Here is a 20,157-nt window from a genome sequence, read left to right on the forward strand (position 1 = left end):
CCTGTGATTCCCTGAGTTAAGCTGAGAGGCCTGAGGTCTGTGAGCCTCGAGGGCTTGTGTTTTCCAATTACTTGCCCATCAAAGAGCATGACTTCTAAGACTTTGACTCCAGTGTCATTGCTCCTCCATCCTTTCACTTTTCATCATTCCATGCCTTCGCGCCAACAGAGGACCCCACACAGAGCGCCCTTACCTGCCAGATCTGCTCTTCACTCAAGGAGGTCAGGCGGTCGCTCTTCAGGACCTCCTGAAGCAGACAATAAGGGAGCGTTAGAATGTCTTCCGGGCGACTCTTCAGGAGTTCAGAGAGATGTTTCACTAAGAAATCGATCACTGCCTTCTCCAACAAAGTGAGGTTAAAGAGGTCAGCAAGTCTGTACAGATCCAAGTAATTAAAGCTATTTAATTCCTGGGTGCCAAAAAAAAAAAAAAATAAAAATGGGGAAAAAAGATCTCTTAGAAATCAATCCAAGAAAGAGCAAGCAAGAAATTCAGATTGACTCCCTCAAGTTTGTATAACAGGAGTGGGAGAACGGGAACTGCTCTCCACTGATAACGTGAAAACCAGCAGCAATAAAATCCTCCATTATAAGGCTCTGAGCAGAGAAGTGTTTTAGAATTTAACATTTTTCCTTACTTTGCCGCTCTTAAAATCCATATACTTAAAGACATCTTGATAAAGGGATTGAAAGGGGGTTCAGGTTTCACTGGCTGAAATGTTACTTTGCAACTTTTTAGAAACATACCAGTGAAAACAATTTCTCTACCTTTACCATGTTTTACAGCTCTCAGGTGATATGTTTTTTCTACTAAAGATAATGTGAAGGCAGGCAGAGTAGGGGCCATGATTAGATGACACAGACCATATGAAAGTAAATTGACCCTACTCTTTTCCCAAAACTTCAAATTAAGTACAACTTTGAGTAAAAATAACCTATTCTGAATTAATAAGCTAAAACACAGATTTTCACATGTTTACTCTCAGGAAATGAAGAAATCTCACAGAAAAGATTCCTATCCTGAATAATTCTATATGGTATCCACCTGAGACAAACAATTGATAACTGTTCTTTACTCTTCATTAGCCTCAAACATTCAGACAATCAATGACAATTTTTTCAGAGTTTCTATAGCAATGCTTCATTGTGGGGGATTTTACTTGTCTCTATAAGTTCTCAGACTGCATAGCCAGGGCCCTAAAATATAATATCCCCAGAGAGCCAGGATACCTGTGAAACTTTACCTTCTAACTCTGCAAGAACCATAGTGGCCTTGCAGGTTTGTTGATAGAAAACTTACCGATTTCTAGTAGATTGAGAGTGGGCTGTGTCCTAGTTTCCCCCTTCTTTTCAACTTGTAATTATTATTATGTAAACAATATTTTCCATTAACTTAAGGCATGCAGAATACCATCAGGTAGATATTTTACTTCATTCATCTGTTTAAGTATTTCCAACATCCTTATCCCCTTTTTTCCAGTAATCTAATAGTATTAAGAACTCTTTCTAAAATATGTATATTCTATTTTAAGGTATGTTTCTATAATATTTGAAGGTTTATAGGAATCTGTTCTAAATCTGCACTGTCCAACATGGCAGCCACTAGCCACACGTAGCTATTTGGCATTTGAAATGTGTCTAGTGTAACTGAGATGGGCTATAAGTGTTAAATATATACCAAAAGCCAGGAGTGAGAAAAACAGAATATTAAATGTCTCATTAATAATTTTTATACTGATTATCTGTTGAAAGGGTATTGTTCTGGATATAGTGAATTACACATATTGTTATAATTAATTTCACCTGTTTCTTTTTTCTTTTTAATGCAGTTACTAGAAAATTAAAAATCAACCTATGTGGCTTCCATTATGACTCTATTGTGCCATGCTGTTCTAAATAATGAAATGTGTAATGAAGAAAGTGTAAGAACAGATCGTGTAAGAACAGATCTCAGAGTAACAGCTGCATCATCACCACCACTACCTGATTCAATTGTGTTTTACTTTAGATTCTATTTCTTTTGGTGGGAGCTGACACTCTAATTATATTCCTAACAGGAGTCAAGCTAGATGACTTTAGGAATCAGCCATAAGATCCTGGCTCTTAATAGCTCAATTTGCCCACACAACTGAAAAGGAATAAATGCTTATCTTGAAAATGAAGTTTACCACAGTTAACCACTAAAATCCATCGCAACTCAAACATCTAAGGGTCGACTCACAGCCATTCAATAAAAATATCCCCGGCTTCCCATTCAGCAGGTTTAATCAAAGCAATACCAAGCATTTTGATTTCAGCACCAATTTTTTCAAGTAATGTTTAAACTTACTCTCCAAATCCTACTTTTTTAGACTTGGTAAGTTCTACTGTGGGAGGAAAGAAGGTGTAACCTTTGCACATGGAACTTCCACAGCGAACTTTAGGGCCATCTCCTTGGGATAAATAAGTTATTTCTGGTCGGTACCTCTATGAAGCAGGTCTAACTGCTTCAGGGCGCTAGACGCAAATTCAACGTCCGTCCCAGTGACTTACACCAGAGTCCCCTAGAAGCGTGACAGGGATAGGGGTGGGGCGTCAGTGCTCTGCAGGTACCCCAGGCGCACGCCCCGCCTCTGCCCAAGGTCCCAGGGCAGCGCCCAGCGGCGCCGCACAGAAAGATGAGCATGCGCAGAGGCGGAAACAGCCGAGCTCCGCTGAATAAAAGGCAGACGGGCACTGCTCAGGTACAGCGGATTTTTGTTTTGTTTTGTTTTGTTTTCCACTTTTTCTGCCAAAAAGGTATACATGACAGTGAGTTCGGGACTGGATTTTATAGCCGCAATCAAATATTCTTCATTAAATATCTTTATATATAAATAGTGGGTTTCTTCCAATTAAAAGCCTGCAACTTAAAAGCAGGTCAATTCAAAACTACAGAGAACCAGAGAATTAATTTTATTTCATACAGGATTTTTTAAAAAGTGTGCTTCTTTTCTGCTGTGTTTCTTTTTAATGTAATTATTTAATGCCTGCTTCCACAGTCTCAAAATGTTTTTGTTTCCTAGGGGTATAATTTTATGTAACCCCCAAATCCAATCTAACAAGGCATTTCTTATTAGTGGAGAAGTAAGAAGGTTAAATGGGCACGTGTCAATGGCTACCTTAACAGCTAAGGGGAACTGAACTGGCACATATTTGTGTACAAGAGAAACAGCAGTTAAATGTCTGCTTCCTACTTTTATTTTTTCATTTCTCCTCTCTTCTGCTTAAAAAATTTAATTTCCCCAAATCTCCAGTGCTTTCTGTATGTGTCAAAGGTTTCCATTCCCCTTGCCATGCATACTTAGCACCTCAGTAGTTACACTGTGTAAAGTGAGGTGTCGAAGGGAAAAAAAGAAAACCTTCACTGAGGTCTTGATACCACAATACATTCTTCCTACTGGGGCCTACGGGCTTCTGTGAGTTTTAAGCAGAATTATCTCTTCTTGTCCTTTTGGCTAAGACTGTGTTCAAGCAAAATAATCACCAGTAATGGTGCTTTTAACGAGTCCCATGAATGTGATGGGGGGAGGTGGGAGGCAATGGTTAAATTGCAGTGAATGCCACCTGTAATACTCTGCGTGGAAAAAAAAAATAATCACTGTGATGGAAATAGTGCCATTATGTTTCTGGTTATAAAAAGGAGTAAATGTTTATTTCATAAAATTCAGGAAGTACAAAGTATGGAAAAGAAAACAAAAATCGTATTTCATCATGCAGAGATAATCACTATTAATGTTTTTGTATTTATTTCTAGACTTTTTTTGAAAGAGGTCTTTTATATATCAAAGAAAGAAAGAATAAGTGTATTCAGGAATAGGACAAACCATCAGCAGCCGTGGGCACCTGGAAGCAACCCAGGCTGGTGGAGAAGAGCAAAGGCCACAGAAGCAGGGAAACCTGGTTCAAATCCAGCACTATTACTTACTGTTGGCTACGACCTTGGGTCAGTCACTGAACCTCTGTCATTCCTCATTTACAAAATAGAGAGTTCACCCAGTTTATAGGCTTGTCATGGAGATAATGAATGAAGAGCACTTACCACACAGCTTGGCACATGGAAAGTAGACAGTAGATTTGGCAGGCGAGGAACAATAAAGTATATTTGAACATTCTTGCTTGGCATCCATAAACCCTGATTCATCACTGATGCAAGAAGGTCAAAAGGAAGAATGCGGTCCCTTTAGATATTAAATTCTTAAATAAGCTGCACCATTAAGTCAGGGAAAAGGAGGAGAGCCAAAGTGAAAACCATACAGCTGAGTTATAAACTGATTACATGGTAATGCCTCCCACATCTGTATTACTAGCCCAAACCTCTCTCCTAAGCTCTGAATTCATTTTCCCAACTGCCGATAAGAGGACATCTTCTCTTGGATAGTCTACTGCCATACTGAACTCAACATGCCCATATTGAACTTACTTTTTCCAAACTTGCAACTTCTCCTATATCCCTTCTTAGACAATGACCACATCCTGTCCCCATAGCAGGGTCCCAAAAGGTGGCCCATACTTTTCCCTTATAGCCAATCCATCACCAAGTCCTGTTTGCTCATCCTCCTTAGCATTTCTTGTTCTATTCATCATCTCCTATCCAGACTTCCTGCAGCAGAGTCGTGAATTACAATCCTGCCTCCAGCATCAAACTCTCAATCCTTTCTTTTCAAAAGAATCTGTCCATATTGATCATCTATTTAAAACGCATTAATAGGTAACCATTTGCTGAATGGAAAAAGTCCATACTCAGTAACAATGCATAGCCCTCCATGACCTGGAACCCAATGACCTTTTTACCCACAGTGTAACAGTCCTACCCATCCTTGCTTGGCTTCTACCATTTCAATGACCTACATATTCACAACATGTGCGAGGACCACACCAGGCATTCACAAGACAATAATAAGGCAAAACAGGCAGGTCCCAGGCCTCATGGAGTGTGTAGTCTATTGGAAGAGTGAGCCCTTAATTTAAAAAATTAAAAATGAATGGAAAATTATAACTGAAGTAAAGACCACAAAGGATAGAATATATGGCTAAGGGTGCCGATAATGGGTGATTTGTCCTGGAGTGGAAAGTTAGGAAAGGCTTCCCAGAGAAGCCACGTGGAGATGAAAACTGAAGAAGAACAGATGTTAACTTGGCAAAGGGTCGGGAGGGGATGCACATTAACTATATTTTCTTGTTTTGTACTTTGATGCTCTGCCATCTGGGGTCTCACTAACTGGTTAGAGACTGTCCCTCCCAGGGCTAGCCAATTTTTAGAGGTAACAAAACTCACCCAGGAATGCACCTTTCATATGCAAACTAACCAATCAAGAGCCCCAAATGCCAACAACCTCCTCTAGCTGGCTCCTACACTCCAGGTGTCAGTATTCCTGTGCCCTAATCATCCCCGGGCCAACTACTAGACAACTACAAACAGCCTATATACCCCAAAGCCTGTTTAAACTATTCAAACTAGCCAGTCATAAACCTACTTACGCTGCTTTGTCTTGCCTTTCCTGTGGAAACCACAAATGAGGCTCTTGCCCCCTATTTCCCCTCACTCCTACCTCCAGCCAACCCTGCTGCTTCCCTCTGTGCCCCTGCGTGCTATGCTATGCTGCCTCCTCTTGGGAGCTGTGAGGAACAAAGTGTATTTTCAATGGCAGTGGTCTCCTATCTGTTGGCTTCCCCATACCTGAATAATATAAAACCTACATTTTAAAACAAGAAGGTGATGGGATTGAGGGAGACTATTCCAGAGGAAGCAGCATTTGCAAAATTCCCTTGGATGAGGAATCGTGTTTCCATTGTCCCACCTGACCATCCTCCCTGAACTGGCAAGTCCCCCCTCCTCTCCACGCCACCCTACATCACATTTCTCCATTTTATCTGTACTCATCACTGTCTGTAATTATTGTCTGCAGTTATTTGCCTACTTATTCATGATGTGATTGGCCCCTGCCCCCAGCCCTCACTAAGTAAGTTCTGTAGGAGAAAGGAACTGTGTTCTATTCACTGCTATATCCCTAATGTCCCAAACAGTGCCAGGCCCATGGTAGAGGCTCAAGCCTCTGAGTGAATGAACTTATTTTACCTTTTTGGCTTCCCTGGTTCAAGTCAGATCGACCACTTCCTCCTTTGGGCCTCCACCCTGTCCCCTGCAGATTTCTAGCAAAGCACTTGTCCCTATAAATAAATGCTCTCTGATTAGAGATCTGTCTACTAAATCTAAGGTCCTTAGTGCCAAGGATTATATTGTATCTCTGGAATCTATCAAGGCGCAGATGCACAATGCACAGGAGTTGAATACAAGAATGTCCATGAGCTTCTTCTGTTTATTCACAGCCGAGCAAAAACAGAATAGGCCATGCCTCTCCAACATGTCTACCCAATTCTGAATATCGTCCAACATGGGCTATTTTCATACCTCATTGGTCTCCCTCGTCTTTCCTTTCTCTTTCTGTTCTTCCTGCGCACACACACAAGGCAAAGCCAGCGGCCAGTTTTCCAAATGGGAAAACTGTTAATAATGACTACAGTTCAGTGTTAACGGACAAGTGCAATATAACTGCTCTGCTGTGAAATTTTTTTTTTCAAATATTTCAATCCACCCAGAATTTCTTTCTCAGCCCAAGACAATTATTTTCTCTATTAACTGGCTATTCAGATCAAAATAGCTTTTCAAATGAATACTTTGTTCTAATTGTGAGATTGTCTCCCTTCTCTTACATTCTGTGACTTAGAAATCCAAGCAGTCAGGTAGAAGGCATTGGTTTTGAATTGAAATTGTAGCTCAGCAACAAGAAACTCTCTTGAGTAAAACAAAAATCTTGTTCTTTTTTTTCCTAAAAAGGTTTCATTTCTGTCACACTGCTTCTCACTCGAAATTTAGTTTCTATTCAGAATTATGGTGCCTACATTGTTGTTCTTTGGGGAATCTTTTAAAATAGTATTTATTTTCCTTTGGTTTAGGGCGATTTGGCTTCTCTCTTCTATTTGTTTCTTATAGTATGAATGACAACTTAAATAACAGAAGAAGAGCCATAAAATGTGTCCCCAATACTATACTAGCTATGGAATAAACACTGGTTTTCCAAGTGCAATAATTTTTAAACCTTCTATATTCCTCAAGTTCATCTTTCGGTGTGATCTATTCCCCTAATTAATTAAAATGGCTATTCCCCAGATTAACTACTCAATATGGTCAGGAAATAAAAAGCATGAGAAAGACAAATACTATCTTATTTTGTAATTACATTTATGGGGCAAAATTATCAGATGGTGAGGACATGAGTGGGAGGAAGTAGGGCGGTTGTGGGGCTGTGGAGAAACCCTGTAGCTCTTTTAATGCTCTTCCCAAGCCAGGAGAAGCAGCACAGAGGAGAGGTGATGGATGTCTCCTGGAGGGGGTCTCACCTGTAGCAGAGTGTTTGGCCACTGTATTAGCAGGTGTCCCTCAACATCTCAATTAAGCAAGTCCTAACAATTAGTGATGAAAGTTCATACAAGATTTTCTTTATTATAAGTTAGAGAAGATTTAAGTCTATCCCTGAACTAATGTCATCCAGACTCACTAATATTCTAATATACTTTCTTGAATGGGAGAAAAATGTGTAGCCTTATAGCTGAGGTCCTGAGGTCTGCATCTCCACTGCACATAACCCAGAGCCTAGCTCACGTATGCCACAGCCTAGAGCTGTGTGTTGATGCGCACCACCACTGAGACAAGCTGAGATTCAATAATGCATATTTCCAATACACAGTCTATCTCTGTGTCAGTCTCACCCACGTGTGCCCTGGTCTGACTGTCTGTAACCCATTGCCCATCTAGCACTGCAGCTTAACCATAGCCCCAGCACAGGAATTGTACACAACACAGGAAATATTTACCCTCTTATGATAGCATCTACAGTAGACTTTCCCCAATATCTGCCCGACAAATACCTTTCCTCAACTCTAGGAATCCTTATTAAACTGATTGAGATTTAGAAATCTGATGACGATGCTGTGATTTAATACTAAGGATACCCATGCAAAACATGGCCTTCATAACACCTGTTCCTCTTGTTGCCTCATGTAGTTCTGAGAACATTACTGACTTGTGAAACAAAGATAAGCATCCACAACCGGTTCTACCCGTACGGAAAACTATGACTTGTGTTCAAGATAACAAACAACTTCTCTCATGGTCAAAACAAAAGTAATGCCATTTTGATTTCCTGAACTTTTCCCCCTCTCAGATGACCAGATTGAACAGGATTCCAGATTTTTCGAGGTAATAACACTCAACAGATGTGACTATTTTGACAAGCTGTGTTTCACCATTATGATGATAACCTTCTACTGCCAATTATTGATGCCCTCCACTTATCCCCCCTTCAAAAAGTCACCTTGGTTACCACACGTCAATGCTTTACTATAGATACAAGCAGTTAGGAGACAGTGATTTCCATGCCCCTCATGTAATAGCATGCATGGAACTTGAAGTTTGATGATAAAATGTTGGTATTACGTCACATTTTGGGGAGTCACTTTTGTTATGAAAGCCAAGAAATCTTTTTTTAAAAACCATTCCCAAATCAATTCCAAATAGCCTGATACAGCTACTCTGTATATAAAACCAGTATGATTTGATTTTTAGCAATGTTAACTAAAAGTGAAATAAAAGCATTGTATTAGCTGCTTACAGAGACCAAATATTGTAAGTAAGACATAGTAAATATGAAGCCCTTTGTCACTAAGTCCTAAAGCTCCCCACCTCGAGTCTCCTGTCGCATACCAAGGAACTTGTCACTAAGCTATTCATGCACAAATCTTCCAATGAATAAAAACTTTCCTAGTAAACTAGTAAAAAGTAGGTTTTACATGTTATAGTTTTTGTATCCAGTACAATGCCAATTACAATCCTTTATCACAGACTGTAATTTCAAAATGTTGGTTGGATTATGAATTTTAAAAAGCAACATGTTTTTTTAAAGTTTTGGGGGTTTTTTTGTTTTGTTTTGTTTTGTTTTAGCACATCCACGACTTCAAATGAAGAGAGGAAATGACAGTTTGGTTATAGGTCTGATTTTACAATCAGGCAAAATGACCAGATCGCTCACAATTAACTGAGAAAAGTGCTCTCAAATATTTGAGCTGAACTTGGGAAGTTCTGTCTTGATGCTGACTATACATCAGGGTTTTTATATAATTGGTAAACACGGTGGAACACCCACTTGTGCCAGATTCATAAAGCCGGCTTCCACAGTGAATGTTGGGTCTTCTATCTTTTCACATGTTCATTTTTTTTCCTCCCCAGAATGTTGAAAAGGAACGTCACTTCTCTATGTATTTAGTGATAACCATAAATAAATAAATGTCTATGCTGTTTGCCAAAAGCATATCAAACATTATCGGTGTGGGGGAAGGGCAACAACCAAGATCAGATCCCACCTCCTAAGAAAGCTGGACCACTACAGCTGGAAGGATTGTTCCCTCTTCTGACTTCTAATTTCAGGAGCTATTTTAACCCTTTGCCAGTGGTTACATACTCTTTCCCCCAGGATTAAATATTCTAATATTCAAATATGGCAGCCATAAAAAAGAGAGAGAAAAAAATAGTTATTGCCTAAACTTTTCACAATCGTACGCTCTTTTCAGGCTACCATTCAATAGCGAGCGTATTGCCATTTTACTCTTTGTGACTCAGAACAATTGTAAGTTCAACCTCTGCATATTTATTTGAGTTTATAATTGTATATTTTCCTTGTCTCTTTCACTCAGTTGTAAGTTGTAGGGACAAGGAACCGATTGCACCTTTAGTTCAGAGTTGTAGGAAAAGCACGTGATTTGAAACTGACACCTAGGGATAACCTCAGCAAGGGATTAACATCTCTGAGTCTAATTTTCTCACCTAAAAAGTGGGGAAGGTGATCTGTGGTAAGAATGTTCAAAAACACATGCAAAGTACCTTCCACATAGTAGTTGCTCAACATTCAGTAGCTATCTTACCCTAATTATTCCCTTAAAAAAATACTATTAACAGGTGCTTCAGCTATAGTTTTGCATATTCCACAAATTTTACTCACTGACAGGATGAAGAGAAGAAAACACTGAAGGTCTAATACGGATTTTGTTTTTCTACAAACAACAGCAAAAATCATAGTTGTTGTATAAAATCATTCATTTCTTTTGTACTTAAAAAAGCACTTCGCCAGAGATAAAAGAGGAGAACAGACTGAGACATTATACTGGACCATCACCAAGTATGTTATTACTATAATATACTCTGGTTCCCATGCTCTATATTACACAGCAGAAAAGGCACACAGAGAAATCTAAGGATGGAAGAGCCGCATTTCTTTATGACCTTATTTGAAAGATAAACTCCTTGGGGAAATACAATTTATTCAGATTATCAAGACCCTGCTGTGCAAATCTACAGTCTGGGAGCATACTATGGAGATCAAAAAATATTTACTTTATTCTGTTGGGTATAAAAGCTTTTAATGAATGCATAATTAAGGCAAAAAAAAAAAAAGTGTATACAGCTTTAGAGATTCCACTGCTGAGCCAAGCCATTAATATCCAAGGCACCATACCCAGTTGTGATTCCACCTGTTTCCTATTTGGATTACAACCTAGTTATAAATCAAGGTATTACGTGACTACACGACCTGGTGCTGCAAAAAAGGATTGCACTCCAGGACTAGAGAAAGCAACATAAAGGGCTTTGTTGTGAAGGGCTGGCCCTTTGGAACATGTTGAAACAAACAAATATAAACAAATCCCAAAGCCTTGGGATGAATCACGCAGGAAAAAAGTCATCATGCGTATCATGTACGTAAAGGGAACTGTGAGTTTCCTCCACAATCTCTTGATAGGATAAAGTCTATAGTTATGGAGGAAAAACTGAGCAATTCATTGACAATGCAGGCCAGATTATTTATAATGTGATAAAATAATGTAAAACCAGACATTTTTATTTTTATAAATATATAGAGAGATATAGGTATATTTGTACACAAACATAAATATATCTGGACAACAGTATGCAACTATATGTTTATGTATTGATATAAATATGCATATGATACAATGTGACTAAACTAAAGCAAATATTAGCAGCAATTCAAAAAATACAAGAAAAAACCCCCAGCATGCTCTAATTCTTGGAGTCTTTGAAGGCCTATTTAAATATATTTGTGCTGTATAACAGAGGAATTCTACAATTAGGTTACTAGTACATTTTCATAATCAATTGTATGCATAACATCCAAGGCTCATGAATAATTTTATATTGTTCCTTGGGAAAGTCTGTAGTAAGCTGGAAATGCAGTAGGAAGGAAGCACAGAGACCCAGCATCACTGACGACTGGTAAGTCTGGCCCCAGTCACCACGTGCGGCAAAATGCTACTGCAGAGTTTACTACAGCTGCCTCAGCACATCAGGCAATTGCCACTGAATTATGCATTATATAGAGGGAATTAATGTACGCTTTTCTTTAATTGAAAATTGTCTATCTGGGCAGCTGTGGCTTTAAAATTGCAGTAATCGCAAACCTTTTTCCAATGACAAGAGGTAATATCAGGTTAAACATTTTTTTAAAGAATAGTAGAGACCAGAAGTGATTATGCTATATCTCCTTACTTAGCTATGCTACCCAAAGTCAGCGTGCTGAAAATCAGCCCAGCTCTGCAGAATTTCAGTAATCTCTCAGTTATCCACAAAGTTATTAAACTTTGTCTTAATCCTTATTATATATAAGAATGAAGATTGGGAAGGTTTTTTTTTTGTTTCAAATCTGCATTGTTTTGGCTTTTTAGATTTCGGATGCTATGAAAGATGTATACTATCCATAGTTTTTATATTTATATATATATTATATAAATATATTTAAAAATATGTTTGTAACTAGGATCAGTTTGAATTTATCTTAACGTGGTGACACTTTCAAGGTCTGAGAGTCAGTGACTTGGGCTGGTAAGTGATGTGAAACGGGCTGGCAGCAGCATCTAAAGCAGGGGTTCTCAGACTGTAGCTCCCAGACCAACATCACCTCGGAACCTGTTAGGATGCAGATTCCTAGGCTCCTCCTCAGACCTCTCAGATCAGGAAATCTACGGGTGGGGCTCAGCAGTCTATTTTGACAAGCTATTTGAGTGACTGTGCACATGATCAAGTTTAAGAACCACTGGTATAGAGTATGCCTTTGAGTGAAGACAGGAAAGACTCTCATCTGTATAAATATACTCTTGCATTACAACGAGTTAAATGACCTCAGCCCCTCATCCCAGCCTCTGAAGTGGGCAAGCATTATGCCGAATGTATGGGGGTGAGGCCAGGGTACCTGGGGCTGAGTTAATGACATGGATAAGCAGTCCTTTCCCAGGGCCTGAGCACACATCCCTCAAAATGCAGCAAGGGAGAGGCTGGCAACCTGCTCTAAGGCATATTGATGGAGAGAGTGTGAGAAAGAGGGTAGGGGGAGACGTCTAGGAAGGAAAGAAAGTTGGAGGGAGGTGGGCATGTGGATAGCAGTCTCCTCGTAAGGAATAACTTACATTTTTCTTCTATTAAATAGGTGCACTGCGTTTATTTCCTCTAGTCAGGAGATACAGGACAGGACACCATGCAACTAGATGACAAAAAATTCCTATCACAGGAGCTCTCATAGCACATGTAGAAGGAACTCAAACAAACATGCGTTTCTAAGCAACTATTAGGTACCAAAATGAGAAATAAAAGATTTTTCCAAATTTTCCCTTGAATTCTGTATATGACGGTGGGGCAAGATGTTTTATTTACGGGAAGGGTAGGGGAAAAAAATAAAACAAAACTTCCTATCTATGAAGCAACAATACCAAGTATTGTGTTGCTTTTTAAAGCATCAGTTTTTACTATTTATTAAAGTGTAATTTCAATATGATGTTTTCACTTAACTGAGGCAGGGAGAAAGCAATGGTTCATTTAATTATTTGTGAGGTTTTTTTTCCCTAAAACAATACATTCACCTCTACAAAAACAAAGAGCAGTGGCTCAGAGAAAAAAAATACCTTTTACAGAATGGTTATTATTTCTCAAATTTTCAGGAACAGACTTGTTCAATATGCTGTTGATCAGAAGTACGTAGTAAAGTTTGTGACATTTCCAGGAATGAAAGAAAGACAGGAGTGACAGGAGTGGGGAGGAAGGTAACTGTGGGATCAAGTAAAGCATTCCAGTCCACTGGCTCCAGTTTCCTGGGTACCTACCGCATGTAGGATACTGTGGTTGTTGTAGGATACTTTGCACGTACTGCCTCATGAACACTCCAATACCCCTAAGGGGTACATCGTATATAAGATGCTATACCTATATTTTACAGATGAGGCATTTGGGCAAAGAAGTTAAGTAACTTGCCCGGGGTCGTGTAACTCTGGGACATGAATTTATATCACCGGGAGATAGATAAAGAATTCAACACAAACAATACGGTGTGATCAGCGTCCTGGAAGAATGCCCATAATTAATGAAAAGGATGTAAACCTAACTTCAACTAGGTGGACTGATCAGGCAGCTCTGGAAGAGGAAGTAACACGTGGGCAAAGTACGTGAAGGTTAAGGAGGAACTGTATAAGGTGACAGAGCAAGGGAAGAATCATCCATGGACAAGGAGGCTTCATAAAAAAAGTTTAGGTACAGGGAAATGCATGAAGTTCACAATGACTGTAGCATAACATGTGGGTAGTAAATTGCTTTCAAAAAAGGCAAAGAGACAGGGAGTTTCATAATAAAAATGGGACCTGTGAGCCACACTAAGAGGAATGAACCTTATCCTGAAGGCGATGATGAACCACTGACTGAAGAATGATTTTAAGCAAGAGTGTGACACGATCAGATTATTATTTTTTAAACCAATCAAATATAATTTATAAAGTTTTTTTTTAAACCAATTTAAACAGAATTTTGGAGGAGGGACTGGAGTAAGGCAGGAGTGGAGGCAGGCTCGTTGCTTTAGCAGGACGTTGTTTTAGCAGGACGTTGCTTTAGTCCAGGAAATAAGTAATAAGGATTTGAATTAAGACAAGGGTAATAGAACTAGAGAGAATAAGAGAGATTTAAAAAGTTGAGGAGGTTCACACAAAACCCTGCACACAGGTGTTTATAGCGGTGTAATCATAATTGCCTAAACATGGACGTAACCAAGATGTCCTTCAGTAATTAACGGATAAATCAACTGCAGTACCTCCAGACAAAGGAATATTATTCAGTGCTATAAAGAAATGAGCTATCAAGCCATGAAAGGACTTAGAGGAAATTTAAATGCATATTACTAAGCAAAAGAAGCCAGTCTGAAAAGGCTACATACTGTATGAATCCAACTATAGTATGTTCTGGAAAAGGCAAAACTATGGACACAGTAAAAAAGATCAGTAGTTGCCACAGGTTGGGGCAGGGGAAGGAGGAATGACTAGGTGGAGCACAGAGGACTCTGAGGGCAGTGAGACTACTCTGTGTGATACATGCCATTATACATTTGTCCAAACCTACAGAATGTAAAACACCAAGAGTGACTCCTCATGTAAACTGTGGACTTGGTGACAGTGATGTGTCAATGTAGGTTCATCAACTGTAACAAATGTACCACCCTGGTGAAGAATGTTGATAACGGGGGAAGCTACGCATATGTGGGCACAGGGCATATATGGGAAATCTCTGTATCTTCCTCTCAACTTTGTTGTGAAACTAAAACTGTTCTTCAAAAACAGTGTATGAAAAAAAAAAGTTAAGGCAGTAGAATTGAAAGGTTTTGGTGATAGCAGATGAGCAGCACAGGGGGATGGAATATTTTAGGATGACTCCTGGGTTTCTGGCTTAGGTTAACACTCGGAAAGGTCATATGCCTGTGGGATATCCAAGAGGAAATGCTGACGAGGCAGTGGGCCTAGAGATGATACAACATGCTATCCTCGGGTACAGTGAGAATAGGGACCATTAAGGAGACAAGAAAGAAAAAAGACAATGTTAGAAACCTAGCCTGTAACCAGGAGGTAGGGATCCAGCCTGTGTTATAGGGAAAGAAATTGTTTTGTGGGCCAGAAAAATTGCTTAGATTTTACAGCAAAGTACTGATTAGCTTTAGACAACAGGCAAGAAGCAGAGTTGAGCTATTTCAGGAACATCTAGGAAAAATAATCCAGACCTGAATGATGTTAGCGAGAGTGAAGAAAAAAAGAAGGCATATTTTAGAAGTATTTAAGAGGCTAAACCAATAAAATTTAGTGGGATTCATGAAATCATGGAGCAGCATAAGATTACGCCAAGATTTCTGGTTTGGGTTACTACAAGGATGATGGTTTCTTAATAAAGAGGAGGAGGAAGAGGAGCAGGTGTGTGAGACTGGCTGAAGGTGAATTTGAGATGCAATGTGGGATGCCAAGTGGTGATGCTGGCTGGGCACAGAGGTTCGGGAGCTCAGGAGAGGGGACTGCGACCATCCACATGTGGATGAAGGAGAGTGGTGGTGAGCAGAAGGGAAGGGCACCCACGTGGCGCCACTGCACCCAGAGGGATATTCACGGAGCTGATGGGAGAAGAGCTTTTAAAGGATCTGAAAAGAAGTCGGAGGAGAACAAGAAGAGAGTCTTGAGAAAACAGGTGGAGGAAAGACAGGAGCTACCAGTGTTGAAAGGTTGTAGAGTGGCCATGTGATGAGAGCATAAGCGGCCCACTGCCTTTGACAATTAGGAGGTGTTGGTGACCTTTGCTGGAACCGCTTTTGAGGAGTAATGAAGGCAGAGGACTGAGTTCAATAGGATTGGAGAATGAATAGAGGGTGTGGAAGTGCAGACACAGGTCCCAGTTTGGTAGTGAGTGGAAGGAGCAGGTTGTGGTAATGAGAGAAGAAAAGTGTCTCCCATCTATTGATACTATAAATGAAAGGAAGGTGCCAGTGGAGAAGACACTGAAACCAGGGGAAACACAGGAGGGACCTGACAGAGTAAGGAGCAGAAAGGCGGTTTAGTCTTAAAAAGAAGGCAGGCAGTTAACTGTGGGTACAAATATTTGCGGGTGGAGGGTGGGTAGGAGGGTGAATGTTTTAAATGAAAAATAGATTCTCTTTTAATGCCCCTAATTTCAAGTATTGATAATGGAATTAAGTAAGATTGATTTGGTTTGCTTTGTTTATTGATCCTTAACTGTGGCATTAATAAAACATTGGAAACATTTTATTTTTGAGAAAAATAGGCTGAAAGTTATTTTAAAATTACCCACCAAACAATAGTCAGCTTGGAATAGAAATTACTAATATTAGAGAAGTCCTTCAAGACAATCTTTCTTCTCTTTAAAAACTCACCAACAAGGAAGACATAATGAACCCTAGATCATCCACACAGCAAATTCAAGTGCCAGGATGACTTTCGTGGCCAGCCAGCATATCTCTGGGCTGTCACTGACATCCTTTGGTGTGGGTTTTGGAAAGAAAAGCCAACATAATAGCATATGAAAAAATTAATTGGGATCCTAAATGGCTATTAAAAGAGCTTATAATATATTTTAGAGCCAAATATTAATGATATTTGGCAAATACAATATTCTGGATCCACCATGCCAGACAGTAAGTACTCATGATTAGAACAAATAATTAGTAGTTGGCTATGGTTTAATAGGACTGATACATTTCTTCTCTTTCTGATCATTTGCACTGGATTTTTAAAAAAAATCCAAAAGATTAAATCGTTTGTAATTTATTTTCCAAAATTCATACTTTCACTTTCTCCAAATACAAGGTACCAGCTCTAGTGAACTATGGAATAGCACACAGCTAGTGTATTTGATTAGGGGCATATTAAATATATATGTTGGTACAATCGTTTGTCTTATCTAATGTGGAAAAAAAAATAGCTCAGTGGTGGAGAAAAAAATGAGCATGAGTTATAACTTCTCAACATTGAGGATAAATTATTCTATTCAGAACACCCACTGTATATTAAGTATTTAGGAGATACTGCTAATTTAATAATTAAAATTATAATAATACATTGTTTGGAAGAGATAATCTCCTATAAGTCATTGTACTATTAGTTTGTTAAAAATGATAATCTATTAAAATACTGTAAAATATGCAAGATATTCAGGGCTAAATGCAGCCCCAGCCCCATAGATAGTATCTTCAACATAAAAACATTATATTCAATGGATAAAACTAATGAAAGACTGACTTACTAACATATTTTCCTCCCACAATGTAAAATTTCAGCATTTAAGCAGGAGAAAACTATTGAATGAATGCACCATTCATTTTCTCAATACATGCTTCAGTGGACAGCACTGTGTCCTTCCAAAATTCTTACATTGGCGCTCTAAGCCCTAGTATGGCGGTATTTGGAGGTGGGCCTTTGGGAGGCAATTAGGTCATGAGGGTGGGGCCCTCATGACGGGATTAGTGTTCTCTTAAGAAGAGACACCAGAGAGCTTGCTACCTCTCTCTCTCTCTGCCATGTGAAAACACAGCCAGAGGTGGCCATCTGCAAGCCAGGAAGAGAGCTCTCACCAGAGCCTGCCCAAGCTGGCACCCTGATCTTAGACTGTCAGCCTCCAGAACTGTGAGAAACAAATACCTGTTTAAAACATCCAGTCTGTGCTATTTGTTATGGTAGCCTGAGCTGACCGATACACACACGGGAGAGAGGGGGGAAGATATAAAGAGGTGTAAGGCATGACCCCTGCCTTCAAGAGTCCCACTATAAGCGAGGTGGGTAAGACACTTTCCAACCACATTAACCCACAAGGAAACTGAGGCAGAACTGGCACTCAGATATGTTCTGCTTCTGTGGAGCTATTTCAAGGATCCAGTGCCTCTCAGAGTTGAAAGAAGAAAAATATTTTCTAAGTAAAAGAACAGTAAAATCACCATTTATGCAAAAAAAAAAAAAAAAGACCAGAATATCCAGAATTCCTCCTAACACCCTCATGAGAGAGTAACAGTCTTTAAACCTTTGTACCTACACAGAAGAGAGAAAATGACTAATTCTCACAGTATCCCATTTAGTGTAAAACTAAATGAAGACAAAGGATGACTAATAAGCATCAGTCACAGAGGAAAGAGATTTAGGGCAGGAAGCCACTTCCTCCCTCCTGTTCCCTTTATGTTCTTGGCTTCTGAATGATTAATAGTAAGAATTTTGGCTTTGCTTTATGAGATGATCCAAATGTGCACACTGTAAATAGAACAACGCCTTCAATCTGGGGAAATGATCTTTTATGCTTATAAAAGCAGAAAACAAAACAAATGGAAAAAATAAAGAACCCCCCCCCCCCACACACACACACACATCCACCCACCCACCCACCTCTGTTTTCCTTTACGTGATAAAATGCTCTACCTAGAGCACTCCTGTCCCTTTCCTCTCACATCTCGGCAGCGCGGCTCCTCTTTCAGGTCACGTCTTTCCCATAAAAGTGCTAAACTAATGCCGCTTAATGACAAATTAATGTCCATGAATAAAAAATACACCTCTAATAGCATAGAGTAATTTGCCATTACAATATCATCATTGGACATGCCCCTGGTTTAATACGATGTATTTAATTCATAACCTAATGAGTGATATATAAAAAGAGGGAGATGAACCCTGCAATTACATTTATGTGAGTCTGTCACCTTATTTGTAAAACCTTAGAGTCATTTACATTCAAATTAGAACAAATGAGTGATTTCACAAAGTACGGTGATAAATGACCACAGCAGCCCAAGACAAAACTGTATTTCCTGTGAACACATTCACAGTTTCCTATTATTTGTTAAAAATTACAATGCATATTGCCCAGTGTGATGTGAATAATGACTTTTTTACTGATTAGGTCAGAAGACTAATATGTAGCAAAATAAATAATTTTTCTTTTCATTTTTTCTGATTTTTGCTTTAAATTAACTACTGAATTCTGGTGGATTCACACTGCCACCTGCTGCCTAGAAATAGATACTAAAAGTATATTTCTACCGAAAGGAGTTAATTTACCCCTTCGGTGGTCTTATTCACAAAGTCTAGCAAAGGTTTTTTCTTGTCAATATATTTAAATTTCATATCACAATAAAGGCTGATACTTCGCAAACAAAAAGAACACTTGCTAATCAAACAATAGGATATACTATTTGCTATTTGGGGGAGGGAGTACAAAATGTACAAACTTTTATTTTTGAAAGCTAACTACAAAAAAAAGACATTTTCAGCAAATCATGAGCATTTCCTAATGCATCACTTTCAGTGGATACAACACAAAATCTAGTGGCCGGTACCTTGACCTTACAACAGGGGAGGGTGAAGGAGGGTGGTGTGTGTGTGTGTGTGTGTGTGTGTGTGTGTGTGTGTTTCCTACTCCTGCCCCTTGGTACAATCTGAAGAGGATGACTGAGGGCTCTGCCTGTCACTGAGGATCTCCACCACCTGGTCTTCCCTCCTAATGACAAGTTCCAACGTGAAAGGAAGGTCTCAGGGTCCACAAGAGAGCAGGCTAGGAAAGGCATGAGGACTAGAGACAAGACTGGGGAGGAACAGCCCTGGCCGTGGAGACCAGGCTAAGGTGAAATGATGCTCCCGGATGGTCATCAGGAAACTAGGAGAGGTTTCCAAACTGGATCAAAATCCTAGTTCTGAATTTAACTTTTCTCATTTGTGAAAAAAGAAAAGAACCCTCACCTGCCTTAAGCAGGTGTTACTTAGAGGGGAAATGGGAATCCTTGTGCAAAACAGTATAGATGGGCTGTCATTAAATGCTGGTTCCCTTCTCTGGGAAAGATGACAGCTCTGAGGACTGTGGTTTGGCGTGGAGGGAGGCTAGAAACAGGCAGACCCCTTAGGTGGAGACTGTGAACTCATAACTTACAGCCAATGATGGCAAGAATCTAAAGAAAAGTAAGAAAGTTAGCAATGGAGAAAAGGGATCAGGTCTGAGAGACATTTGAGAGGTAGAATCAACCCAGCTTGGGAATTGACTGGATACGGTGGTGAATAAGGACTCAGAAACTATGTTCAAATTTCTAGACAACCAGTGGATTAATGGCACCATCAACAGAGAAAAGGGTACATTTTCTCACGTTAGGTTTGAATTGCCTGTGTGATATTTAGGTAGACATACTGGAAAGCTCATATTTTTTTAAAAAGTCAGGAAAAACCAAGGTTTGGGAAA

The 20,157-nt window shown here is 39.4% G+C and overlaps 1 protein-coding gene across 8 annotated transcripts in view; it reads right to left on the reverse strand.

The window, feature by feature from the left end:
- The window catches only part of KLHL32 (kelch like family member 32), a 185,561-nt gene that overhangs the window by 55,905 nt on the left and 109,499 nt on the right, over positions 1-20,157 (reverse strand). For 4 of the 8 annotated variants that reach the window (XR_006722443.2, XM_010948406.3, XM_074368602.1 and 1 more), the window contains one exon: positions 194-409. The exons of 2 other annotated variants lie outside the window; for them this stretch is intronic. Coding sequence is in view for 4 of the 6 variants with exons in the window: in XM_010948406.3 (XP_010946708.1) it covers positions 194-409 (216 nt within the window). In the remaining 2 variants the exon portion in view is untranslated. Of the gene's footprint in view, positions 1-193; positions 410-20,157 lie in introns of those variants that run through there. 2 more of the 8 variants (XM_010948408.3, XM_010948413.3) reach the window with 2 other exon arrangements.

Source organism: Camelus bactrianus, chromosome 8, assembly GCF_048773025.1.
Source record: "Camelus bactrianus isolate YW-2024 breed Bactrian camel chromosome 8, ASM4877302v1, whole genome shotgun sequence".
Taxonomy (NCBI): Eukaryota; Metazoa; Chordata; class Mammalia; order Artiodactyla; family Camelidae; genus Camelus; species Camelus bactrianus.